The 25,592-nt window shown below is 41.3% G+C and overlaps 1 protein-coding gene across 1 annotated transcript in view; it reads right to left on the reverse strand.

The window, feature by feature from the left end:
* The window catches only part of LOC113926359 (late cornified envelope protein 6A), a 48,888-nt gene extending 24,099 nt beyond the window's left edge, over positions 1-24,789 (reverse strand). Inside the window, 1 exon segment of the mRNA XM_027601148.1 lies at positions 24,543-24,789. Coding sequence (XP_027456949.1) covers positions 24,543-24,789 — 247 coding nt within the window.
* Positions 24,790-25,592: the final 803 nt, after the last annotated feature.

A 25,592-nucleotide genomic window follows, 5' to 3' on the forward strand; every position in this document is an offset into this window, starting at 1 on the left:
GAACCCTCAGTTTGTTTTTCAAAGTCCATAGTCTTTCACGGTTCTTCTCCTCCTCCGATCTCACCACCTTCATTCTTACCTTCCTGCTATCTTCTTCTTTCTCCTTCTCCTTCTCCTTCTCCTTCTCCTTCTCCTTCTCCTTCTCCTTCTCCTTCTCCTTCTCCTTCTCCTTCTCCTTCTCCTTCTCCTCCTTCTTCTTCTTCTTCTTCTTCTTCTTCTTCTTCTTCTTCTTCTTCTTCTTCTTCTTCTTCTTCTTCTTCTTCTTCTTCTTCTTTTCTTCTTCTTCTTTTACCATATAATGTATTATTTGTTTCAAAGGTACAGGTCTGTGATTCAACAGTCTTACACAATTCACAGTGCTCACCATAGCACATACCCTACCCAATGTCTATCACCCGTCCACCCCATCCCTCCCACCCACCACCACTCCAACAACCCTCAGTTTGTTTCCTGAGATTAAGAATTCCTCATATCGGTGAGGTCATATGATACATGTCTTTCTCTGACTGACATATTTCGCTCAGCATAATACCCTCCAGTTCCATCCACATCGTTGCAAAAGGCAAGATCTCATTCCTTTTCATGGCTGCATAATATTCCATTGTATATATATACCACTTCTTCTTTATCCATTCATCTGTCAATGGACATCTTGGCTCTTTCCATTGTTTGGTTATTGTGGACATTGCTGCCATATACATCTGGGTGCACGTACCCCTTCAGATCCCTACATTGGTATCTTTGGGGTAAATACCCACTAGTGCAATTGCTGGGTTGTACGGTACCTCTATTTTCAACTTTTTGAGGAACCTCCATACATTTTTCCAGAGTGGCTGCACCAGCTTGCACTTCCACCAACAGTGTAGGATGATTCCCCTTTCTCCGCATCCCCACCAAAATCTGTCCTCTGATGTGTTAATTTTAGCCATTCTGACTGGTGTGGCATGGTATCTCACTGAGGTTTTGATTTGGATTTCCCTGATGCCGAGTGCTGTTGAGCACCTTTTCATGTGTCTGTTTGCCATTTGGATGTCTTCTTTGCAGAAATGTCTGTTCATGTCTTCTGCCCATTTCTTGATTGGATCATTTGTTCTTTGGGTGTTGAGTTTGATAAGTTCTTTACAGATTTTGGATACTAGCCCTTTATCTGATATGTCATTTGCAAATATCTTCTCCCATTGTGTCGGTTGTCTTTTGGTTTTGTTGACTGTTTCCTTTACTGTGCAAAAGCTTTTTATCTTGATGAAGTCCCAATAGTTCATTTTTGCCCTTGCTTCCCTTGCCTTTGGTGATGTTTCTAGGAAGAAGTCACTGCAGCTGAGGTTGAAGAGTTTGCTGCCTGTGTTCTCCTTTAGGATTTTGAGGGATGCCTGTCTCACATTTAGGTCTTTCAACCATTTTGAGTCTATTTTTGTGTGTGGTGTAAGGAAATGGTCCAGTTTCATTCCTCTGCATGTGGCTGTCCAATTTTCCCAACACCATTTGTTGAAGAGACTGTCTTTTTTCCACTGGACATCCTGCCTTGTCGAAGTTTAGTTGACCATAGAGTTGAGGGTCCATTTCTGGGCTCTCTATCCTGTTCCATTGATCTATGTGTCTGTTTTTGTGCCAGTACCATACTCTCTTGATGATGAAGCTTTGTAATAGAGCTTGAAGTCTGGAATTGTGATGCCACCAGCTTTGCTTTTCTTTTTCAACATTCTTCTGGCTATTCGAGGTCTTTTCTGGTTCCATACAAATTTTAGGATTATTTGTTCCATTTCCTTGAAAAAAATGGATGGTATTTTGATAGGGATTGCATTGAATGTGTAGATTGCTTTAGGTAGCATTGACATCTTCACAATATTTGTACTTCCAATCCATGAGCATGGAACATTTTTCCATTTCTTTGTGTTTTCCTCAAACTTTCATGAGTATTTTCTAGTTTTCTGAGTACAGATTCTTTGCCTCTTTGGATAGATTTATTCCAAGATATCTTATGGTTTTGGGTGCAATTGTAAATGGGATCAACTCCTTAATTTCTCTTTCTTCTGTCTTGTTGTTGGTGTATAGGAATGCGACCGATTTCTGTGCATTGATTTTATATTCTACCACTTTACTGAATTTCTGAATGAGTTCTAGCAGTTTTGGGGTGGAGTCTTTTGGGTTTTCCACATAAAGTATCATATCATCTGCAGAGTGAGAGTTTGACTTCTTCTTTGCCGATTTGGATGCCTTTGATTTCTTTTTGTTGTCTGATTGCTGTGGTTAGGACTTCTAATACTATGTTGAATAGCAGTGGTGAGAGTGGACATCCCTGCCATGTTCCTGACCTTAGGGGGAAAGCTCTCAGTTTTTCCCCATTTAGAATGATATTGGCTGTGGGTTTTTCATAGATGGCTTTTATGATATTGAGGTATGTACTCTCTCTTCCTATACTCTGAAGAGTTTTGATCAAGAAACGATGCTGTACTTTGTCAAATGCTTTTTCTGCATCTACTGAGAGGATCATATGGTTCTTGTTCTTTCTTTTATTGATGTATTGTATCACATTGATTGATTTGTGGATGTTGAACCAACCTTGCAGGCCCAGGGATAAATCCCACTTGGTCGTGGTGAATAATCCTTTTAATGTACTGTTGGATCCTATTGGCTAGTATTTTGGTGAGAATGTTTGCATCCATGTTCATTAAGGATATTGGTCTGTAATTCTCCTTTTTGATGGGGTCTTTGTCTGGTTTTGGGATCAAGGTAATGGTGGCCTCATAAAACGAGTTTGGAGGTTTTCCTTACATTTCTATTTTTTGGAACAGTTTCAGGAGAATAGGTATTAATTCTTCTTTAAATGTCTGATAGAATTCCCCTGGGAAGCCATCTGGCCCTGGGCTTTTGTTTGTTGGGAGATTTTTGATGACTGCTTCAATTTCCTTAGTGGTTATAAGTCTGTTCAGGTTTTCTATTTCTTTCTGGCTCAGTTTTGGTAGTTGATACATCTCTAGGAATGCACCCATTTCTTCCAGGTTATCCAATTTGCTGGCATAGAGTAGCTCATAATATGTTCTTATAATTGTTTGTATTTCTTTGGTGTTGGTTGTGATCTCTCCTCTTTCATTCATGATTTTGTTGATTTGGGTCATTTCTTTTTTCTTTTTGATAAGTCTGGCCAGGGGTTTATCAATCTTGTTAATTCTTTCAAAGAACCAGCACCCAGCTTCATTGATCTGTTCTACTGTTCTTTTGTTTTCTATTTCATTGATTTCTGCTCTGATCTTTATTATTTCTCTTCTCCTGCTGGGTTTAGGCTTTATTTGCTGTTCTTTCTCCAGCACCTTTCTCCCTACACCTTTAGGTGTAGGGCTAGGTTGTGTTTTTGAGAACTTTCTTGTTTCTTGAGAAAGGCTTTTATTGCTATATACTTTCGTTTTAGGACTGCCTTGGCAGCATCTCAAAGATTTGGAACCGTTGTGTTTTCATTTTGACTGGTTGATAAGATTTTTTAAAATTCTTCTTTAATTTCCTGGTTGACCCATTCATACTTTAGTAGGATGCTCTTTTGCTTCCATGTATTTGAGTTCTTTCCAACTTTCCTCTTGTGATTGAGTTCTAGTTTCAAAGCATTGTGGTCCGAAAATATGCAAGGAATGATCCCAAACTTTTGGTACTGTTTGAGACCTGATTTGTGACCTAGGATGGGATCTATTCTGGAGAATGTTTCATGGGCACTCGAGAAGAATGTATATTCTGTTGCTTTGGGATGGAATGTTCTGAATATATGTGTGAAGTCTATTTGTTCCAGTGTGTCATTTAAAGTCTTTATTTCCTTGTTGATCTTTTGCTTAAATGATCTGTCCATTTCAGTGAGGGCGGTGTTAAAATCCCCCACTATTATTGTATTGTTGTCAATGTGTTTCTTTGCTTTTGTTATTAATTAGGTTATATAAGTGGCTGCTCCCATGTTAGGGGCATAGATATTTACAATTGTTAGATCTTCTTGTTGGATAGATCCTTTAAGTAGGATATAGTGTCCTTCCTCATCTCTTATAGTCTTTGGTTTAAAATCTAATTTGTCTGATATAAGGATTGCCACCCCGGCTTTCTTTTAGTGTCCGTTAGCATGGTAAATGGTTTTCCACCCCCTCACTTTCAATCGGGGGTGACTTTGGGCCTAAAATGAGTCTTCTGCAGAGAGTATATTGATGGGTTTTGTTTTTTTTATCCAATCTGATAGCCTGTGTCTTTTGATTGGGGCATTTAGTCCATTTACATTCAGGGTAACCTTTGAAAGATACGAATTTAGTCCCATCGTATTGCCTGTAAGGTGACTGTTACTGTATATTGTCTGTGTTCCTTTCTGGTCTATGTTACTTTTAGGCTCTCTTTGCTTAGAGCACCGCTTTCAATATTTCTTGTAGGCCTGGTTTTGTGTTTGCAAATTCCTTTAGTTTTTATTTGTCCTGGAAGCTTTTTATCTCTCCTTCTATTTTCAGTGACAGCCTAGATGGATATAGTATTCTTGGCTGCATATTTTTCTCATTTAGTGCTCTGAAGATATCATGCCGGTCCTTTCTGGCTTGTCAGATCTCTGTGGATAGGTCTGTTGCCAAGCTAATGTTTCTACCATTGTAGGTTCCAGATCTCTTGTCCCGAGCTGCTTTCAGGATTTTCTCTTTGTCTTTGAGACTCGTAAGTTTTACTATTAGATGTTGGGGTGTTGACCTATTTTTATCGATTTTGAGAGGGGTTCTCTGTGCCTCCTGGATTTTGATGCCTGTTTCCTTCCCCAAATTAGGGACGTTCTCTGCTATAATATGCTCCAATATTCCTTCTGCCCCTCTCTCTCTTTCTTCTTCTTCTGGGATCCCAATTATTCTAATATTGTTTCATATTATGGTATCACTTATCTCTCAAATTCTGCCCTTGTAATCCAGTGGTTGTTTATCTCTTTTTCTCACCTTCTTTATTTTCCATCGTTTGGTCTTCTATATCATTAATTCTCTCTTCTGTCTATTTATTCTAGCAGTTAGAGCTTCCATTTTTGATTGAACCTCATTAATAGCCTTTTTGATTTCGACTTGGTTAGATTTTAGTTCTTTTATTTTTCCAGAAAGGGTTTCTCTAGTATCTTGCATGCTTTTTTCAAGCCCAGCTAGTATCTTTAAAATCATGATTCTGAACTCTAGTTCTGACATCTTACTAATGTCCATATTGATTAGGTCTCTGGCAGTCAGTATTGCCTCTTGTTCTTTTTTTTGAGGTGATTTTTTCCATCTTGTCATTTTGTCCAGAGGAGAATAGATGATTGAGAGAACAAAATGCTAACAGGGTAACAATATCCCCAGAAAATATACCCTAAACAAATAAGAAAATACCTGAAATCGGGGAAAAGAAAGGTAAAGAAAGAAAAAAGAAAAAAAAAGAAAAAGAAAAAGATAAAAACAAACAAAAACAAAACAATAAAAACCAGAATATGATCAAATTTGATCAGGCTGGTGCATAGATCAGTTGCACACACTAGATTTTGGGCATATTTTGGTCTGTTTGAAGAAATTGCCTCCCAAAATTTTAAAGAAAGAAAAACTTACATATGTCCAAAAATAAGGGTTAATAAGATGAAGGGATGGAATATAACTATAAAGATGAAAATTATAAAAGATTTTATAGAAGGAATTTATAAGAAGCTGTTTGAGAAAAGAAAGAAGGGGATTTAAAAAAAGGGGGGAGAGAATGGGATCAGGCAGGAGACTAGTACAAAGCCATACACTAAAGATTAGGGTATATTTTGGTCTGTTAGAAGAAACTGTATCCCAAAATTTTAAAGAGAGTACAACTTATATATATATACCAAAAATAAGGTTATTAGTATAAGGGATAGAATATGACTCTAAAAATGAAAACTAAAAAGATTTTTTTAAAAAAGGGATTGATAAGATGTTGGTCGAAAAAGCGAAAAAGAAAAAAAAAAGAAAGTTAAAAAAATTAACCTTGAAAGACTACAGAATCATGGGGAAAAGCCATGAATTCTATGTGCAGTATTTCCCTGGCGCTGGAGATCTGCCTTTCTCATTGATGGGTAAAGTTGGTCTTGACTGGCTGTTCTTGCTGATCTTCTGGGGGAGGGGCCTGTTGCCATGGTTCCCAAATGCCTTTGCTGGAGGTGGAATTGACCCACCCTTATCCTCCAGGCTAAGTAATCTGCTCGGGTATGCCTTGGGAGCTTTTGTTCCCTGCAAGCTTTCTGTACAGCTTTGGAGGACGAGAGTGAAAATGGCAGCGTCTCAGTCTCCACTCCAGAGGAGCCAAGAACTCGGGTCCCCACCCCTCAGTGCACCCCCAGAGGAAAGCAGTCAATCACTCCCGTCTCCCTGGTTTCCAGACGCACTCTGTGATCACCAGGCCAGTGACCAAGTTTTCTGTCTCTGGCACACGACTCCATGTGGAGTCTTCAAACCCAGCAGATTCCTGTGGTGCGCTCCCATGCCACTCCTCCGGGGGGAGGAAGGGGAGTCTCCCCGGATCTGCTGCTTGTTGGGTCCGTGCTGGAAGAGCAGAGGCCTGACTGTGCCATGGATCACAGTTTATAGCGACCCCAAGATGAGAGCCCACTCCTTGGCTCTGTCTTTGCAGCTGGTTTCTCTGCTCCAATACCTGGGAACTCTGCCACCATCAGGCACCCCCGGTCTTTCTGTGACCCTGAGGGTCCTGAGACCACACTGTCCCAGCGAGGGTTCCACCCTCCTCTTAGACAGTGGAGCGACATCCCTCAGTGGAGTGGACTTCTAAAAGTTCTGATTTTGTGCTCTGCTGCTCTATCACTTGCCCGTAGCTGGTTGACGGAAGCCCCCTCCCCCGCCGTCTATCTTCCTGAATATGGCCTCTGATTCACTTCTCCACACATCCTACCTTCGAGAAAGTGGTCGCTTTTCTGTTCAGAGAGTTGCTGCCATTCTTTCCTTCAATCTCCTGTTGAGTTAGTAGGTGTTCTAAAATGAACATTTTTTTCCACGGACGTCTTTCATACATTTCCGTGGCCTGAAGCCACTTGGGTGGACACTTGGGGATGCACTTGGCTGGGAGCTGGCACTTCTGTTGGTTTTGCTGGCAGGACATCTTAGAGAAAGTTCAGTTACTCTAAAAAGCAATGCAGATATTTTGAAAGTTCAGTGACTATAAACTTTATTTGTATCACTATTTTTCTCCAGAGTCTGAAGTTCTACAACTGATTCTAATGCTCCAAGACCCATATCTTTACAGTGGAGAAGTCCACTTTCCTGGAATAGGAGAAATCAGGCAGGGTAACACCTTCTCCTACCTGTCCTGGTTTTCCCAGGACCACTGACTTCCAAGGCAGCGAGTTGGGTAGTTTCCAAAGTCTTAAATTATTTTTATGATGGACTCTAATTTATGCATTCTAGAAACCACATGGTTAGCCTGAGTCCATGGTTACACCTGTCTTTTTCATCTCCCCCTTTTTTTTTTCTTTCTTCCATCATGGGCTCTGCCTTCAGTTATAGTTTTTGGCCCTGTGTGGGTATCTCTTGTCCTACAGACTAGCTTCCCCTACCCCAACCCCAATCTCAATTAACATTCCTCCCTACTGAGAGGGCTACTTCTGAGCCAACAGATGATTTCCTTGAGCCTGATCTTCCTGCAGTTACCAGTTAGTTCCCATTCTCTCCAACCTGGAGTGGCTTGTCCCATTCAGCTGAGGTGTGGCCATCCCAGCTATCCCCAAACTGCCATCAGATTGGTAAGGACACTTACCTTGTTTTCCAAATGTCAGGCAAGCAATGGATAGGTCAAGTGAAGTGAGGAGGTCTTTTATACACATCCTGCACCCAATTCAAGGGAATGAGCCACAATGATGTGAAAGCTCTTCCCGACCAGGTGGTTATGATGGCAACTTCCCACATTCCTGTGTTTCTCTGTCATTCTGCCACTTTATCACACTGGGTCACTACTGGATCCTCATGAGTATCTTCCCAGAGCATCCCTTCCTTCTGTAAAATTTAGAAGGAGTTCCATAAAGATAAGAAGATCATGATTTACAAGGGAGTTTACAATGGCCATGCTTGGGGACTGAACTTAGGGTTTCTGCAGGAATCCAATAGAAGCTTTAGATGAAAATCTAAGGCCACAAGTGTTGGATCACCCTAGGACATAGGTGGGAGCAATGTAGCATCATGGATAAAAGGCCCTGCTGGAAAGGATTTCAGCCCAGTACCTATACTCTACACATAGATGAGGAATTTAGTGCCAGAGAGGACAAAGGAGATGCTCAAAGTTGTGCAGTGTCTGAATTGGAAGCCAGGCACCCCTTTCTTTGACCTTAGTCCCTTCTTTTCAACCTACTTGGTCATGTCCACTGGAATCTACTACCTCTGTGCCCACCAGATCCCTTCTTCATGCCACTTCCTACCCATTTTGTTTAGTTTATCATTTCAACCACTTTTTTTACCAATATAATAAATTTTCTTGCTCCTTTGGCTTATTAATGCACTTGACTGACAAAACCCCAACCCTGGCCACTTCCTCCCTGTTATGCCTAGCTGCTATAAATACAAAAACAACATCAAAAAAGACACTTTGGCAGGTTGGCACCATCATAAGATCATGACCATCCATCCAGGCTGAGCCCAAACCTGCTTGGTGATTCCATATACTTCTCCGTGTTCACACACACACACACACACACACACACACACACACACACACACACACCATGCTTTTTCTCTTTTCTGAAACCTTCCAAATACTCTTTGATGCCTTTAAATAGATTAGATATGACCTCTACTCCAAGGGGCAGAGAGTAGCTGTCAAATGTAAGGCACTTCCACTTCCCATTACCAGGTCTTTAAGCCTACTTATGCCTGCAACCATCCTTTATGATCTCCTTGTTACAAGAGGAATGGCCTCTTTTCTTTTCTAAGGCCTGTCCCTGCTACTTTGTTCTGGATCCTTGTATGTTCAGCCTTGGTTATATTAGTTTTTCCTGTGAAATGCTGTCATGGTGCCCCATATTTCTATAACACCATGCTTGTATTTATTTTTCAGTATCTCTCATCCTGGATAGAATGAAATCTCCATGTTCTTAGCACCTGCACAGTGCCTGGCATCTTGTAAGTGCTCAAAAAATATTTGTTGAATTAATGAGTTATTTGTGGTTGAGACAAAGGTCTCCCTCCTTTCACACCTTGAGAGAGAGTAGTTTGGGAGGCCAGGCCAGCAGTAAGTGCATGCGGCAGGTTTGGGAGGTCCTCCCAGGGTGGGGTCCCCCAGACAGACCAGCTTCAAGAACTTTGCAGTGAAGTCAGACAGAGCTCTGGTTCTGGCTCTGCTACTGCCTCTGGGTTTCAGAGTAGACTGGACCAGATGATTTCAGTACATGATCAAATCTATATTTGCATTTATGAGCATCAGACCTCCAAGGAGCTAACATTCAGCCCAAGTGCTGCGTTTCCCGGTTTTTGCTTTTCCCTGAACATATTTTGTCTGGAGGTTCGCGTGGGGATGAACTCCACAAAGTGGAGACAGCTGGTGTGTATATGAGGATGTAGAATATTTGAAGGTAAGTCACACTATGAGGTAGCAACTCCATATAGTCTATTTAGTCAATCCCAGTTGTCAGAGGATATTACTTAACTTCTTGCCTTGTTATGCCAAAGCAGAACATTGTGTATGTATGTGACTCATATAATTATGCCTCTCCTAGCTGTGAATGTGAGCTCCTAAAGCCCAGATCAGCAGGGATAGACAAAGTTATGCTCCTTCCCTGCATGGCCCCTACTAAAATATTACAAATAATTTTTAAAATTTGTAAAACATTGTTCTATTGTATTGACCCAATACAGCAATGAACCACTGGTTCAGTGAGGAAAATTTTTTATCCCAACAGAAATTCCTTTCTTATAGTAACTTTGCAAATACCACTTTAAGGACATTTATTTACTGAATGATGGTTATGTGCAGGGTTTTGTGAATTCAGAGAAGATTAAGATACTTCTTTGTCTTAAGATGCAAGTGGGGGACACCTGGGTGGCTCAGTCAGTTAAACGTCTGCCTTCGGCTCAGGTCATGATCCCAGGGTCCTGGGATCAAGTCCCACATCGGGCTCCCTGCTCGGCGGGGAGCCTGCTCCTCCCTCTGCCTGCTGCTCCCTCTGCTTGTGCTCTCTCTCTCTCACTTTTTCTCTCTCACACACAAATAAATAAAATCTTAAAAGAAAAAAGATGTAAGTGGGATAATGTGAGGAAAAGACAGGGAATTAAAATTTATTCTCAACCTCCCATCCATCAAACATGTTATTTGTACTATCACAATACATCAGCTCATTGAGTTTCTTATTGTTAATCCCATTTTACAGATTAAAAAAGACTGTGGCTCAGGAACAGAGTGGGCATCAGTCAGAAGGTGAGGGGTAGCTGGCATTCTAGACAGAGGGAAGAAGAGCACAGGCGGAGGCACAGAAATGTGTAGGGGCATGATTTTTCTGGAAAGAGTGGAGATAATATTTGGTAAGAGCATAGTGTTGAGACACTAGCTGGGCAGAAAAGAAGGAAGGGCCCAGAACATTAAGAGCTTTACTTGTTGGGTTATGTACTTGAGATTAGACTAATGGTGAATAGATTAATGGCTGTAGATTAATGACTTCCAAATTACATTCCTTGGAACCCTGTTGTCAGGGATATTCAAACATCAGTTCTTCCAAGAGCCACCCCTCTGGGCAGTATGAGCTGCTCTCTGTGGCTGCCCTTCCAGCTGCCTACCCCACATCCCCTCATCGTCTTCTATATCAGCTCCACATCTTAACACCGCATGGAGGCTGGAAGGTGGGTCTTGGAGTCGGGGTACTGGCATCTGAACCATGGGTAGGTTATTTAATGTTTTTGAGCCTCATCTTTTTTTTTTCTTTTAAATCTTTAAAATGGGATTAACAAAAAATGGGATTAACAATAAGAAACTCATAGGGGTGCCTGAGTGGCTCAGCCATTAATTGTCTGCCTTCAGCTCAGGTCATGATGCCAGGGTCCTGGGATTGAGCCCTCCATTGGGCTCCCTGCTCAGTGGGAAGTCTGCTTCTCCCTCTCTCACTCAACCTGCTTGTGTTCCCTCTCTCGCTGTCTCTCTCTCTCTCTCTCTGACAAATAAATAAAAAATAAAATCTTTTTCTTAAAAAATATAACAAACACATAGAGCTATTTTACTGTGATAATACAGATAATGTTTGACAGAGAGCAGGTTGGAAATACATTTTAATTTCCTTCCTTTTCCCAACATCATCCCCCATCATCACATGGGGGAGGGGGCTAAAAATTTTGAATCACATTTTGAAATACCACAAATCCTTAGTTCTTGACTATTTGGGCTGCCTGGGATGGGGGGAGCCTGAGCAGACAACACTCTGGGCCTTCCACTTCACCCCAGCTATAGAGTAATTTGACTGCTTTATGTATTGAAGGTATACATTCCTTTTAACTTGGAAACAGAATCATGGTGCTTTAAAAGGTTTGACCAGGGACAGTTGGGCCACCCTTGACCACTTAAGCAAAAGGAAGAACCTGATGAGATTTACATTTTAGAAAGATCACTCAGCTCAGGTGACCTTAGGTGCTGTGATTTGGTTACTCAAGAAGCTGAAGTCTGTGGTGAATGGCCAGGATATAAGTTTGATGTGTGGATCAGATCTGGACTCGAGGGAGTTCTCATTAATGAGCTTGTAGACAAAGGGACCAGTTGGAAGGTGATTGGAGGGTCTTTACTTGGCTGAATCCAGTCCGCATACAGCCCAGGCATTCCTGGATTCTGTTCTTAGCTGCCCAAGCACTTCCTCACCATCCTGTCTATTTGAGGATTCAAGCATGCTATGGATTCCTGCCTGTCTTAGGTGTGTCCCTTAATAGAAGGGTGAGGGCAGCATTGGCATGCATGAGATTCTTATCATGCTAATTCCCAAGTGATGAAAGAAAGGAAAACAAGGATCTTCCTTCTGTTGGAGGAGTCAGACCTTCGGACAATCCCCCTATGGGCCAGAATCCCAGTGTGCAAGCAGACATGTGGGTCCGACCCTAGCAAACAGCACTGGGAGAGGATTCATGGTCCTCCCAAGGGCAATGGGATTTTTTCTTTCTTTCTTTTTTATTTAAATTCAATTAATTAACATGGTGTATTATTAGTTTCAGAGGTAGAGTTGAGTGATTCATCAGTCTTATATACCAGTGCTCATTACATCATGTGCCCTCCTTAATGTCCATCACCGAGTTACCCCATCCCCCCACCCCCGTCACCTCCAGCAACCCTCAGTTTGTTTCTTATGGTTAAGAGTCTCTTATGGTTTGTCTCCCTCTCTGATTTCATCTTGTTTTATTTTTCCCTCCCTTCCCCTATGCTTCTCTGTTTTGTTTCTTAAATTCCACATATGGGTGAGATCATATGATAATTGTCGTCCCCTGATTGGCTTATTTCACTTAGCATAATATCTTCTAGTTCTATCCAAGTCATTGCAAATGGCAAGATCTCAGTTTTTGATGGCTGAGCAGTATGCCTTTGTATATATATATATATATATATATATATATATATATATATATATACCACATTATCTTTATCCATTCATCTGTTGATGGACATCTGGGCTCTTTCCACAGTTTGGCTATTGTGGACATTGCTGCTATGAACACTAGGGTGCAGGTGCCCCCTTCGGATCACTACATTTGTATCTTTGGGGTAAATACCTAGTAGTGCAATTGCTGGGTTGTAGGGTAGCTCTATTTTCAACTTCTTGAGGAATCTCCATACTGTTTTCCAGAGTGGCTGCACCAGCTTGCATTCATACCACAGTGTAAGAGGGTTTCCCCTTTCTCTGCATCCTCGCCAACATCTGTCATTTCCCAACTTGTTAAATTTAGCCATTCTGACTGGTGTGAGGTGGTATCTCATTGTGGTTTTAATTTGTGTTTCCCTGATGCCAAGTGATGTTGAGCACTTTTTCATGTGTCTGTTGGCCTTTTGGATGTCTTCTTTGGAGAGATGTCTGTTTGTATCTTCTTCCCATTTGTTGATTGGATTATTTGTTCTTTGGGTGTTGAGTTTGATTAAGTTCTTTATAGACTTTGGATACTAGCCCTTTATCTGATAAGACATCTGCAAATATCTTCTCCCATTCTGTCAGTTGTCTTTTGGTTTTGTCAACTGTTTCTTTTGCCGTGCAAAAGCTTTTTATCTTGATGAAGTCCCAATAGTTCATTTTTGCCTTTGTTTCCCTTGCCCTTGGAGACATGTCTAGCAAGAAGTTGCTACAGCCGAGGTCACAGAGGTTGCTGCCTGTGTTCTTCTTTAGGATTTTGATGGATCCCTGTCTCACATTTAGGTCTTTTCATCCATTTTGAGGCAATGGGACTTATACCTGGCTTTTTGAAGGACTGATGCAGCTTGTGCTGTTCTTGGGGTGGAGGGAACAGTAATGATCTGGGTTCAATGACCTGGCCTTATGGGTCTTAAGCCGTCCCAATTAGTGGATAAAAGAAAGGAGACAAGACCAACTCAGCATAACATATTCCCATCACTTCCATGAGGTGGCCTCAAAAGCCAGCCACCCTCCCTCATCTGTATAGTGCAGGCTAGAGACCATGTATAATGTGATGGTTAAAACAAATGTTATGAGCAAAGAAATCAACACCATGCCAGCACTGAGTAAGTGTTCTGTAAGCTGCAGTTACAATATAAGCATTGTAATTATTCACTGTGGTCCCAGGCATTTCCCAGCTTCTGAGTCCTGTTCCTGTGGGACTGGGGGACACACACCAATATCATCAGTTCTGGCATTACAGCCCTTCTTTTCTGTAATGTCTCCAACTGCAGAAAACTCTACTGGATTGAAGTAGCAGGTCATCCCTGGAGCACAGGCCCGGGCCTGACACTGACCAGCCATGGGTCATTTGCTTCTTCTGGGCCTCAGGGTCTCCATTTGTGAAATGAGTGTTTGCCTTTGTTGTTTTTTTCTTGATCCCTGATGTAATGATGAGAGCTCGTGCTCAGGGCTGCCAGATCACACTAAACCAGGGTGACTGACTTCCTGAGCTGTTGTCCTTCATAGTCATGAGGATCCTTCTACTATGTAACAAATGCAAGGATTCCTTCTTTCAATCCCAGGCTCCACCCTGGACCCTTAGCTGACCTCAGTGAGTGGGGCAATAGCTAAAACATCCTGTGGTGTCTTGTGTCTACAAATGTCACTATCAAACAATATCTTTTAAGTCCTAAGATAGGAAGGGATGAAGAGAGGACACTTTGCCTATCCTCTTCCTCTAGACACTGATCCCAAGAAGATATTTGTAAATCTTCCAGGAAAGAAGACCCCACAGCCTATAATGACAGAGCTTTCTTGCTCTTGTGAACTTCATTCCTCTCTTCTGATGGGAGAGGTGGGTTCCTCCCAGCAGAGTGAGCAGGACAGGCCTTCCGCTCCAACATGCTCCCATTCTTTTTTTTTTTTAAGATTTATTTATTTGAGAGAGCAAGAATGAGAGAGAGAGAGAGTACATGAGAGGGGGGAGGGTCAGAGGGAGAAGCAGGCTCCCCACCGAGCAGGGAGCCCGATGCGGGACGCGATCCCGGGACTCCGGGACCATGACCTGAGCCGAAGGCAGTCGCTTTAACCAACTGAGCCACCCAGGCGCCCCCATCCTCCCATTCTTAAAGACTGCTTGTACTGATAATATCTCTGACTCATCACAACGCCACGCTAATGACTTCACTATCATTCTCTCCACTGTGCCAAAGGGAGATAACTCAGTAGACTATATCCTTTGTCCTGTAATTAAGACATCTCAGAATCTTTAGAGAAAGACAGGGACTATGAAACTGCAAGGCTTGCTTCCAGTTGGATCTGTCGCATTATCTTTACCTAGGAAGGTCGGTACTATAAAATGTGAGCATAGGGGGCAGGCATTAAGAAGACTTAGGCAAATTCCTCAGACTTTTTGGGCCTGCGCTTTCATCTGTGACATCAGGACCTTCTGCTCTGTCATTCTGAGAACCTATAGTTCTTAGCCTTTCACACTTCTGGAGACAGTGGTCACCCACCTCCCACCCCACCCCCACATTTGTACTACATTTCACATGTTTTGTTTTCTCCTCTTAACAACCCTGTTGGGTGGATATCACCACATATGGAAAAGTTGAGCATTGGAGAGTTTAAGGGCAGGTGCTGATCACATAGTCTCAGTTCTAGAGCAGTAGAGCCAACCCAGCAAGGATTACGTGAAACAAGGAAACTATTCTTTCGGTCTTGCTCTGTGTGCTTTTATAGATCAGGGACTCTAAACCTGGTTGTACCATCTGAAAAGCCCTAAAATTCAGATTCCTGTCACCAATTAAGACCTATTGAGTCATAATCTCCATGGAATGAGTCCTGAGGATTTGCAATGTTTAAATCGCCAGGGGATTCTGCTAGTTTGGGAACCATAGTCCTCGAGTGTTCTTGTAGTGCCACAGAATTGTAGCCAGTCCACGAAACATTCTAGTAATATTTCCACAGCCTTCGACCTTCCTCCAAGCTCTTCCAGGGACCTTCATAGACAGTTAAAAGATGTAGGGAATACAGGCAACTCAGAAAATCATTCAGCCCTGGAGGACTCTTAGCAAACATCTAGTGTAGTTTTCTACCTGGTGCTTCCATACCCTCTCCCATATGCCTAATGATGAGCTTTCTGTGCTAAATTAAAACACTTTTAGTTGAAGAACTCATTAGCTCACAAAGCAGCCCATTTCTTTTTAGACTGTTATTTTGTTAGAAAATTTTCTCTAATAAATGCATGCATCGGATAATAAAGAAATAATAATAATGCCTTAAAAAAGCAGTTCTTGACATATAGTTGGCACTTAATTACTTATTGAATGAGTGGATTAATTAACAATAAAATATGCCATTTGGCTTGGTTATATGACTTCCTTTCACAAATGAGAGTTGAAGATTCAGATAAGTCATTTTATTCAATTCATAGAGTGAAAATAGTGGCAGAATTAGGACTAATATAAGGTCAGTTGATTTCCAACCCAGTGTTTATGCTTGGGGGTGGGTGGGGAGGAGAAGGGCATAGATAGCAAGAGGAGAACATATTCATTCCAACACTACCCTCTTGGGGGCACAGCAACAGAGTTAAGTGTCTGCACTCAGATCACCTAGCTTTTAATTCCAAGTTCCCTTACTTATTGGTTGCACAACATTAGGCTTGTCACTTGTTTCCTCTGTGCCTCGATTGCTCATCTGTAATGGTGATAAAAATTATATCTATTTCATAAAGCTGTTGTGAGGATTAAATGAGTAACATGTGTACAGTGATAGAAGAGTGTTCCTCCACAGTAAGCTCTGTGTAAATACAAATTGCTGCCATTGCTCTTTGTGTTGTTGTTGCTATAATACTTAGGATAATAATTATTATTTTCATTATTTGGGTGGTTCTTCATCCCTTGTTGTTATAATACTTATATAATAATTTATTGTTATTGTTGTTATTTGGCTAAAGACTCTTATTGTCTTTTGTTGTTGTTATAATATTTATAATACTTTATTATTATTATTAATTATTTGGCTAGTTCTGTGTCCCTCAGTGATGAGGATCAATATTTTTATTTCTCCAAAGATTTATAAATACCAGTGAATGCCAAGAGAATGTGTCAGTGACCCAGAAAAGCTGGTTTCACAACCTTCTTCCTACCTCACCCTAAGGACCACCACCACCTTCTACAGAAATCCCATGGGCCTTGCATGGGTTGGGGTTTTAGCTGTGGCAATGGATACTGAGATGGATCAGGCAAGAATTTAAGGTAAACTCCAGTCAAATATTTGAGAAATGGTTCTCATATATCAGGGTTATTATATAAAGCTATAAGGGGAAAGTTCCCTACAATTCACTACCCAATACCTGTAAGAGCAAACTAACTAGGCACCAGAGAAAGGAGTAGAGTTAATGCTTGATCCAGGAAGGGACTGAGTTTGCATGGGGCTTAGGGTGTGCCAGTCACTTCTCGTCCTGTGGCAATCAAAACAAAACAGAAAGAACCTGTCAGAGATAAGGGTAAAAATTCCTGGACCTTCAATCAGAATAATGAAGACAACTATAGGACCATGTAGGGAGGGCCTGCTGAAGCTCCAGGAGGAGGATGGCAGGTGCTAAGTAGAGAGAAGTGTAGAAGTTAGACTTGTGTGTGTGTGTGTGTGTGTGTGTGAGAGAGAGAGAGAGAGAGAGAGAGAGAGAGAGAGAATTGGGGGGGGGTCCTATACTGGTCAGGTGTCAGATGATGCCTGACCAGGGGGTGAACAAAGCAGTGAGGAACACATTCATTTAGGCCCCTTTATCTTATCTCACACCAGAATAAAGAATGAAGGTATTTTGTTGGCCACAGTTTACAAACAAGTGAATTCTATCCCTGGTGAACCAAGTTCTGGCTAGAACTGAGAGACCTTCTGCTTTTAGGCATCTGCCTTTTCCTTGGCTGACCCTCTCTGTCATTTCATAAGCAGCACTTCATTTTAATGCTATGTGCTTTTTTCAGTGGGAGACAAAACAATAGTGGTTTGCCATTTTCTTCTGTGACTGTTTTAGCAATGATGTTAAGTATATTGCTGATGATTGCAACAATTTCCTTCAGACTCCATTGTTAAGAGGCAAGACTTCCCTTGAAAGCTATGTTATTAGGCCATTTGTCTCTCTACATATTCTATCTGCCAGGAAGTTCAGAACTAATCATTAGTCTGAGGTAGATTAACTGTGTGTGTCACAGACTGAATATTTATGCCCTTTTTATTTACTCATAGGCTGTCCCACTTTGCTTTCTGATTTTCCACATGTACTTTTATGATAAAGATTCTATGCCTTCTCCCACTCTGGTTCATAGGGAGAATCCAAACTTGTTCTAACCTGTGTCTGGGTATGGAATGAGGTTTTCTCCTGTCTATAGTCCCACACAGGTGTCCATGACTTCACGCTTTATGCCTAAACCATGCGATGGAAGTTTGTGGGAACTGGGGCTGCTATGGTGGGATGGTGGGAAGAGGAAGCCGAGCAGAGCCTGTTTGGGAGATGGTCTCTAGTGAGTGGAGGTCCTCGTGAAAGATCATCCATTTCAATTTAGTCCCTTGATCCTAAGGATGTCCTGTCTTTCCCCTGACCCATCCTTACCCAGACTTCAAGGATGCTGGCTCACTCATTCTTTCCTCTTTAATCAACAGTCTTTATAGCTCTAGAGGTAAGAAAATATTGTTCATTTAGCATGCACTGACTCCTACGCATCTCATAATTTTGTTTTCAAAATAGAAGACACCATATCTGCATACTGGGATTAAACAAATATGTCAGTGTGTGGCAGATGGCGGGAGCCAGATTTCTCACTGAGAGGTTACAGATAGCAAGAAGGGGGTGTTGGCTAAGAAAGAATTCACTGAAAATTTAAATAAGCAGGCATTAATTTGGGCAACTAGAATTGCAATTCTGGAGACAGATTCAGGTAGAAACCTGATTCATGTTCTGAGGAAAATCAAGAGGGGACAGGGTTATAAAAGCAAGAGGTCATGAGTACAGTTGTCATTTATGTCCTCTCTGCAAAACAGGGATTGAAACCTGGTTAACTGGAGTTGGTTGGGTTAATATGCAAATAAGGGATTGAAACTTGTCAAATCACATTGGCTCCTTTGTAGTGAAGAATGCGAATAATTCAGGGGTCATGGTGAAGAGGGAGTTAAGTTCAGGCTGTGCGCTTGCAGCTGGTAAAAAGTTAATAGTTTGTTCCACGAGGATGCACATATATTCTTCTTTCTGTGGCTTCCTAGCAAGGCTTGCTTACTCCATTTTGAAATCTCCTTTTACAAAGTCTAGAATAAACCATGGACTGAATTAGAGTTGCAGGCATCAGTATGAACTCATGTTCAGCTTAATATAGACACAGATGGATAACTACAGAAATAATTATGGGTATGTGTGCAGAGACTAGTTAATATACACATATATATTTCCAAGCTCTGTCTATTGGACAGCAGGGCATTGGATTACAACCCAAAGTGTAACATAGATATCCAATATCTGTGAGTTAATACTGATATTAATGAATGATAAAGTTTAAAAAAGAGAGAGACGGATGAACAGACAAATCTTTCTACAGAAAAATTCCAAATAATTTGTAGTAGAGTCCCCTCAAGGAGGTGGAGCATAACTCCCTACTTCTTTGAATGGGCTGCATTTAATGACTTCCTTCCAAAAAGAGAAGTGTGGTAGGGAAAGAAAAAGAGCACTTTACAGTGGAAAACTTGCAGACACTAGCACAGTCAGTCAGTTTCGACAGAGATGGCATGTTGACAGCATGTACCCTTGATACGGTGGCTTTACCCCTGCGATCTTCCTCCCCCAGACCCATAATCCAATTCTAAGCATGAGAAAAACACCACACAAATCTCAGTTGAGAGATATTCTACAAAATACCTAACTGGCACCCCTCAAAACTGTCAAGGTCACTGAAAATAAGATAAGTCTAAAAAAGTGTCACCGTCGAGAGGATCCTAAGGAGACAAGACAACTGAATGTAATGTGGCATCCTGGATAGAATCCAGGAACACAAAAATGACATCTGGTAAAAATTAAGGAAACCCAATAGAATATGGGTATGGACTTTAGTTAATAATAATATATCAATATTGATTCTTTAATTGTAATAATTGTACCATGCTAATATAAGATCTAAACCACAGAGGAAACTGGATGCAGGGAACATGGGAAATTCTCTGTACCATCTTTGCAACTTTCCTGTAAATCTTAACTACCCGCAATAAAAAAGCCTACTTTAAAAATTAAGTGCACCTAATGGGGCACCTTAACCTCAGTCGGTTAAGCGACTGACTCTTGATTTCAGCTCAGGTCATCATCTCCGAGTTGTGAGAAGGAGCCCCACTTTGGGCTCCATGCTCAGTGCAGAGTTTTCTTGAGATTCTGTCTCTCACTCTCCCCCACCCCACCTGACTTATGCACGCTCAAGCACTCTCTCTCTCTCTCTGTCAAATAAAATCTTCAAAAACAATTAAGTGCACCCCAAATGTAAGTTACAACTAATATTTATCGAGCTAAATATTTCAAAATATGTTACCTATAATATCACATATAATTCCCTCCACAGTCTCATGAGGCACATACTATCATTTTACCTAATATTTAGATGAGAAAACTGAGGCATAGAAGGGCACAGAAACTTGCATAAGATCTCAGGGTCTTCAAAGATTTGAAATGGGTTTCATCTGACAGGTGTCTGACTGTGTACTCATTCTGTTAAGGAAGGTTTGGCCTAGGACTCACACAGATGCATATAAAAACAGGATGTGATTTTATAAAATAAAGTAGTACATTTACATGAAAATTAAAAATCAGGTAATTCAATAGGTTGTAATATGAAAAAAAATAAGTTTCATTCTAAATAATCTGTGTATGCATTTATTTCTTTGCCTCCTTTTAGGTGTACCTATTCACTTCCCCAGTGAAGCACAATGGATTAAGCTCACATTTGTCATCCCTTCCCTCCCTTCCTCTTATTTAGACATGTTTTATTTTTCATGCTGCTGTGGGCTACCTCTATAACTTTAAATACTGTGACTCAAACCCTATTTCTTCACCTGCCAAGTTGAGGCAACATTTCTTGACTTCCCACTAAATAAAAGATGAAATCAGCACGACATAGCTTGTTTTGCCTTAGGATGATTTTGGTTTCATATTTTATTAATGGCAACTTTACAGGAATAAATAAAAGTAATGACTTTTTATTACTATTTGTGCTATATCATGGAGCATATAATATGTAGTAAAGTAGGGTCTGTCAGACATTGTAAAGGAAGCTGCTGAAAATGCACCGGACCCAGGGCGGGGGCTAGGCTGGCAGCCCTAGTGGTGACCGTTGGCTAGGCTGGTGAGGGCTTGTGTCTCCCAACGGAGACCCAGGAGAGCAGGACACTCTTGAGGCAGGGTGTGAGGTCACTGGGCTCAGTTCAGTTCCCAGGTGAGAACGTCCCTTCTGGAAGACTGCACTGGAAACTGGTGAGGACAGAGACCTATTGAATCGTTCACCCAAGTTTCCCCCAGGTGAATTCAACATGGCTCTTTCAAAGTCCCTAAAGGAGCTCTTTAAAACGTGTCACAACTTGCTTTCTAAAAAAATTTACATGTTCTTTCTTTAGTCCATATAATACTGAAGTCACATTTTTTAAGAATTAGACAAAAGAGCATATTAAATATCAAGAGATCATATTAAATATCAAATGTCAAAATGAAATTTTCTATTTAGGAAATGTTAAAAATGTGTAACTACTTAACATTCGTTAAAACTATGATGTTAGATATAGTAGAAAAAAAAAAAAAAACCCTGTCAGTGCCACTTACTTATTTTGGCTGTCGCTATAAATGTAAGATTTTGGATATAGGCCATTTTGCACAAAATGTGACGTTTGCATTTTTAATTATTTATTATATAACAAAGGTAAATGAACAATATTAAAATGAAACCACACCAAAAAGACACTCTATAATATTGACATTTCTGATGTACACACATATTTAGAAAATGTGAAGATTCCAAATGCAGACCTTTATGAAGAAAAATAATGATCAAATCACTGTTTTTTTTTCTGATGTAGAAATTTCAAAATCAATTTGATACAGGCTAAACAGTGTAGTATGCAATAATACATAAGGTGAACAATTAGCAAAGGAAATCCAAGTATTGATTAGGGAATCTGAGTAGGCCAGTTATTAAATAGTACTCTTGTCAAAGAAAATTTGTTTCTATCAAAACTCTTTTTTTTTGTAATTGTTATTTGGTGAATGTCCATGTTCAATAAAGAACAGAAATAAAAAATAGAAAAAAAAAAGAGATTCTTACATATTAAGCTTTGCACAATCAACCAAATCCTGGTATTTTAGGGGAAAATTAGATTTTTTCCCCCAGAATTCTCTCACACAAACATAGCTGAATATCTAAAATCAAGGATATTTAAAACTTACGAGCTAAATATGGAATTTCAAGCAATGGTATGTCAAAATTCATAAGGCATTGCTTTATACAATAAATAGCACCCTTTTTCCCTCAGAAGGAGAAAGTATCTAATCTTTTTTTTTTGAAAGTATGGAGTTCATGGGGTGCCTGGGTGGCTCAATTGCTTAAGCATCTGCCTTCGGCTCAGGTCATGATCTCAGGGTCCTAGGATGGAGCCCCATGTTGGGCTCCCTGCTCAGCAGGGAGTCTGCTTCTCTCTCTGCCTCCCCCCTCCCCCCACCCCTTCTCCCCTCACCTCTGCTCATGCTTGCTCACACTCTCTCTCTCAAATAAAATAAATAAAAAATCTTTTTTAAAAAAGTATGGATTTCGTGACAGTAAAATAAGTAGATACTTGGCAAGTTTTTCAGAAAGTGTTTTGTTTTTTTTCCCCAACAAACTGGATTTTTCTTTTAGCTAGAGTAATTTTTTATAATATTTATTTATTTGAGAGAGAGAGGGAGAGTGTGCACATGGCAGGGCGGGGGGGCGTGGCAGAGGGAGAAGGAAAGAGAGAATCTCAAGCAGACTTCCTGCTGAGCTCAGAAACCCATGCAGGACTCTATCCCAGGACCCCAGGATCATGACCTGAGGCTGAGATCAAGAGTCAGACACTTAAATGACTGAGTCATCAGGTGCCCCTAACTAGAGTAATTTTTTAACATAGTACTCACTCTTGCTCTTGAACAAAAGAAATCCCTTTCTCCAAAGTGATTTTCTTAAATGGAGGCATTTTCATTGCCTCTAAGATGCAGTCTTCCTGGAGAGTCTGAAAAAAGTCTTCACAGTCTTTAACAATTCTAGAATTCCAATTCTAAAAATTTATCTTAGGAAAATTACTAAGAATAATCACCAACGAAAAAACTTTTTTACTGTTGTTTAGACAGCAAAAGAGTGGAAGCAATATACGTGCCCCAAATCAGGAAACTATTTACACAAATCATGGTGCGTTCACAGGATGGACTATAATAGTGTTGATCAATATTTGTTAGCACAGAAGAGTATTGACAATCGTACTGTTAAGTAAAAGATCAGGTTACAAAGTATTCTGAAATGATCTTATTTTGTGATTTTTTATAAAGTTTGGAAATAGATCCTGAAGTTATTAGCAGTAGTTATTTTTAGGTGATAAGATTTTTGGTTGGTCTTAATCATCTTCCTTATGCTTATTTACATTAAAACATCTTTATACAGGCATGCATCATTTGATTAGTGAGAAAAATTACACATTCAAAATTATATAAAATTATGCTCTATCTATATGCCTATACAGAGAGATATATCGTAGCAGAGGCAAAACCAGGTTCCAGCAGTCAGGACTGCTAAGCTCTGGAAATGGACATCTTGTGTTTTGGGAATTGTAGACAGGCTGATTCTCTGCCCTGAGACTGAGCAATAGAATCCATTGGGATGGGTACTTAGTTAAAAACATATTTTCAGTTTCCCCCAGAAAATGGGAATCAACTAAAAATTATTACCCGGAACTTATATTGATATGCAACCATGTTGAGCCTCAAGCCCCTCCAGGCCCCTCTACTTTACCTCAGGTCCTCCCCACCCCAGGGCAAAAGTCCTTTGGGAGCTGCAGTTTCATACCTGGCTATGAGCTATTCCATACGATCCTCTCACGCTGGCAGTCTAGCCAAATTGAAATCCGTGTCAGTGGCAAGTATCCCACTTGTACATGAAAAGTATCATTTCTACCTGGAAAGTTCCTCATCCTTGTTCCATCCCCAACACCAAAGTCCGCTTGTCTTTAAAAGCCCTGTTGAAATGCTACCCACCCCAGAGGTCGGTTCTCCCCCAAGCAACATGCTCTCTCTGCTTCAGATTTCTCTTTCCAGGGACACCACTTTTAATCTACACCATCAGGATGAGTCTTTCCCTTCTTTCCTTGATCTTTTGTACTCTTTTCCCCCATTGAGTTCACACAAAGTGAGAAAAAAAAAGAAGTATGTCAATCACCTTGAAATTGTATTTATTAGTCTGCATATTTCAATCTACAATGTAACACTGTTTCTCCCACTAGACTGTAAGCTTTTCTAGAACAGAAACAAATCTCCTATTACATCTGGGAACACAGAGCACAGTATAGAGTAGATGCTCAACATATGTTTGTCACACAAAATCTTTCAATGTAAGGATTATGCAATGACATAGGTTGATGGCTATAAGGATGCTGAGACAGAAATCTCAAACCATGTGTCTCTGAAACACCACCAGTCCACATCTTGGAAGGAAAGAAGGGGCAGCATCCACTTGTGGAAGCCTCAGTCCCTCTGGCAACCTCAGGGATTCACAGCAGCCAGGGCTCAGGCTCCACGTTGCTGCTGAGCTGAAGGGGCGGGTGGAAGACTGAAGCAGGAGTGCGGCTTATAGGGGCCAGGAAGTGTTTCCCAGCACTAACTAGAGGGGGAGAGCCTGAGCTTCCCAGCGGTGTGAGTGCAGAAAGCTGGATGGGAGAGGGCAACTGTACCCATGTCCCTCTCCTTTGGGCTGGTCACCTCAGCATTCCTCCTCTTTGATGTGGTAGACTGTGCCACCACTGAGGCAGCGGGGCTTCTTGCGGTGAGCCCTCTGAGAACGGCCAGGACTCTGCTTCCCAGGCTTTTGGGAACCAGAATCACAGCCTCCTGAATGGGGGTCACAGCAAGGAGCAGAGCAGACAGCCAGGGTGGGGGTTGGGCACTGGGGAGATGAGCATTTGGGAGCACTAGGGGGCTCCCAGGCTTGCTGCTTCTGCTGTGACATCATTGGGTTAGCAAGTGGAAGCTGAAAGGAAAAAAGAGAATTCAGTTAAGTCAGGGCCTTGGGTATCCGTTTCTTTTCTCCATGGGCTGGAGCTGTCAAAATAAAGCTGGCATTTACAATCTGCTAAATCCATCCTAGGAGGGACAGAAATGGATCTGAGTGGGTAAATTTGGGGAGTAAGCCATGGTGGGAACTCCCAGGGGACCCACTCACCAAGAACCAAGCTAATAACTTACTCCCCTTCTTAAACAAAGTGAAGCTGAGTTGAGTAGATTGTCTACTTTCCCAGACCAGGGTCCACCATTGTCAGGTGTAAAGGAGAAATGAATCTCTGCTCTTTCTTCACTCAGTCTTACTTTGCCCTGAGATTCCTAAGCCTGGGTGTATCTTCTTCGCTTCTTCAGACCCTCTGGCTTCTATGACTTTCTCCCATGTTAAATCATTTGAGGTCTTTTGTGGGGACCACCTCCCTTCCTTTCTCCCTGCCCCAAAGCTCTCTTACCTGGCTTATCTACCCCCTGGGCAGAAGTGAGAGGAGAGATCAGGCCTGCCTTGGCAGCGTCTGAGTGAGGGACATACAAGTGTCTCCTCACCCAGAGGTAGCCTTACCCTAGAGGAGGATGTGTGGACAAATCATTCCAGAAGGAGGAGTCTGGAGGCCTTTTATAGATCCTCCAGGGAAGCCTTCAGGCTACATATTATTGGAGGGCAGCTGTGTGTGGACTATTTATATGAATGTTTCACAATACCCAGGGCTGAATTCCTCAGTGAGTGGCATGCAGCAGGATGTGGGCCAAAGGGAA

The sequence above is a fragment of the Zalophus californianus genome, chromosome 4 (genome assembly GCF_009762305.2).
Source record: "Zalophus californianus isolate mZalCal1 chromosome 4, mZalCal1.pri.v2, whole genome shotgun sequence".
Lineage (NCBI taxonomy): Eukaryota > Metazoa > Chordata > Mammalia > Carnivora > Otariidae > Zalophus > Zalophus californianus.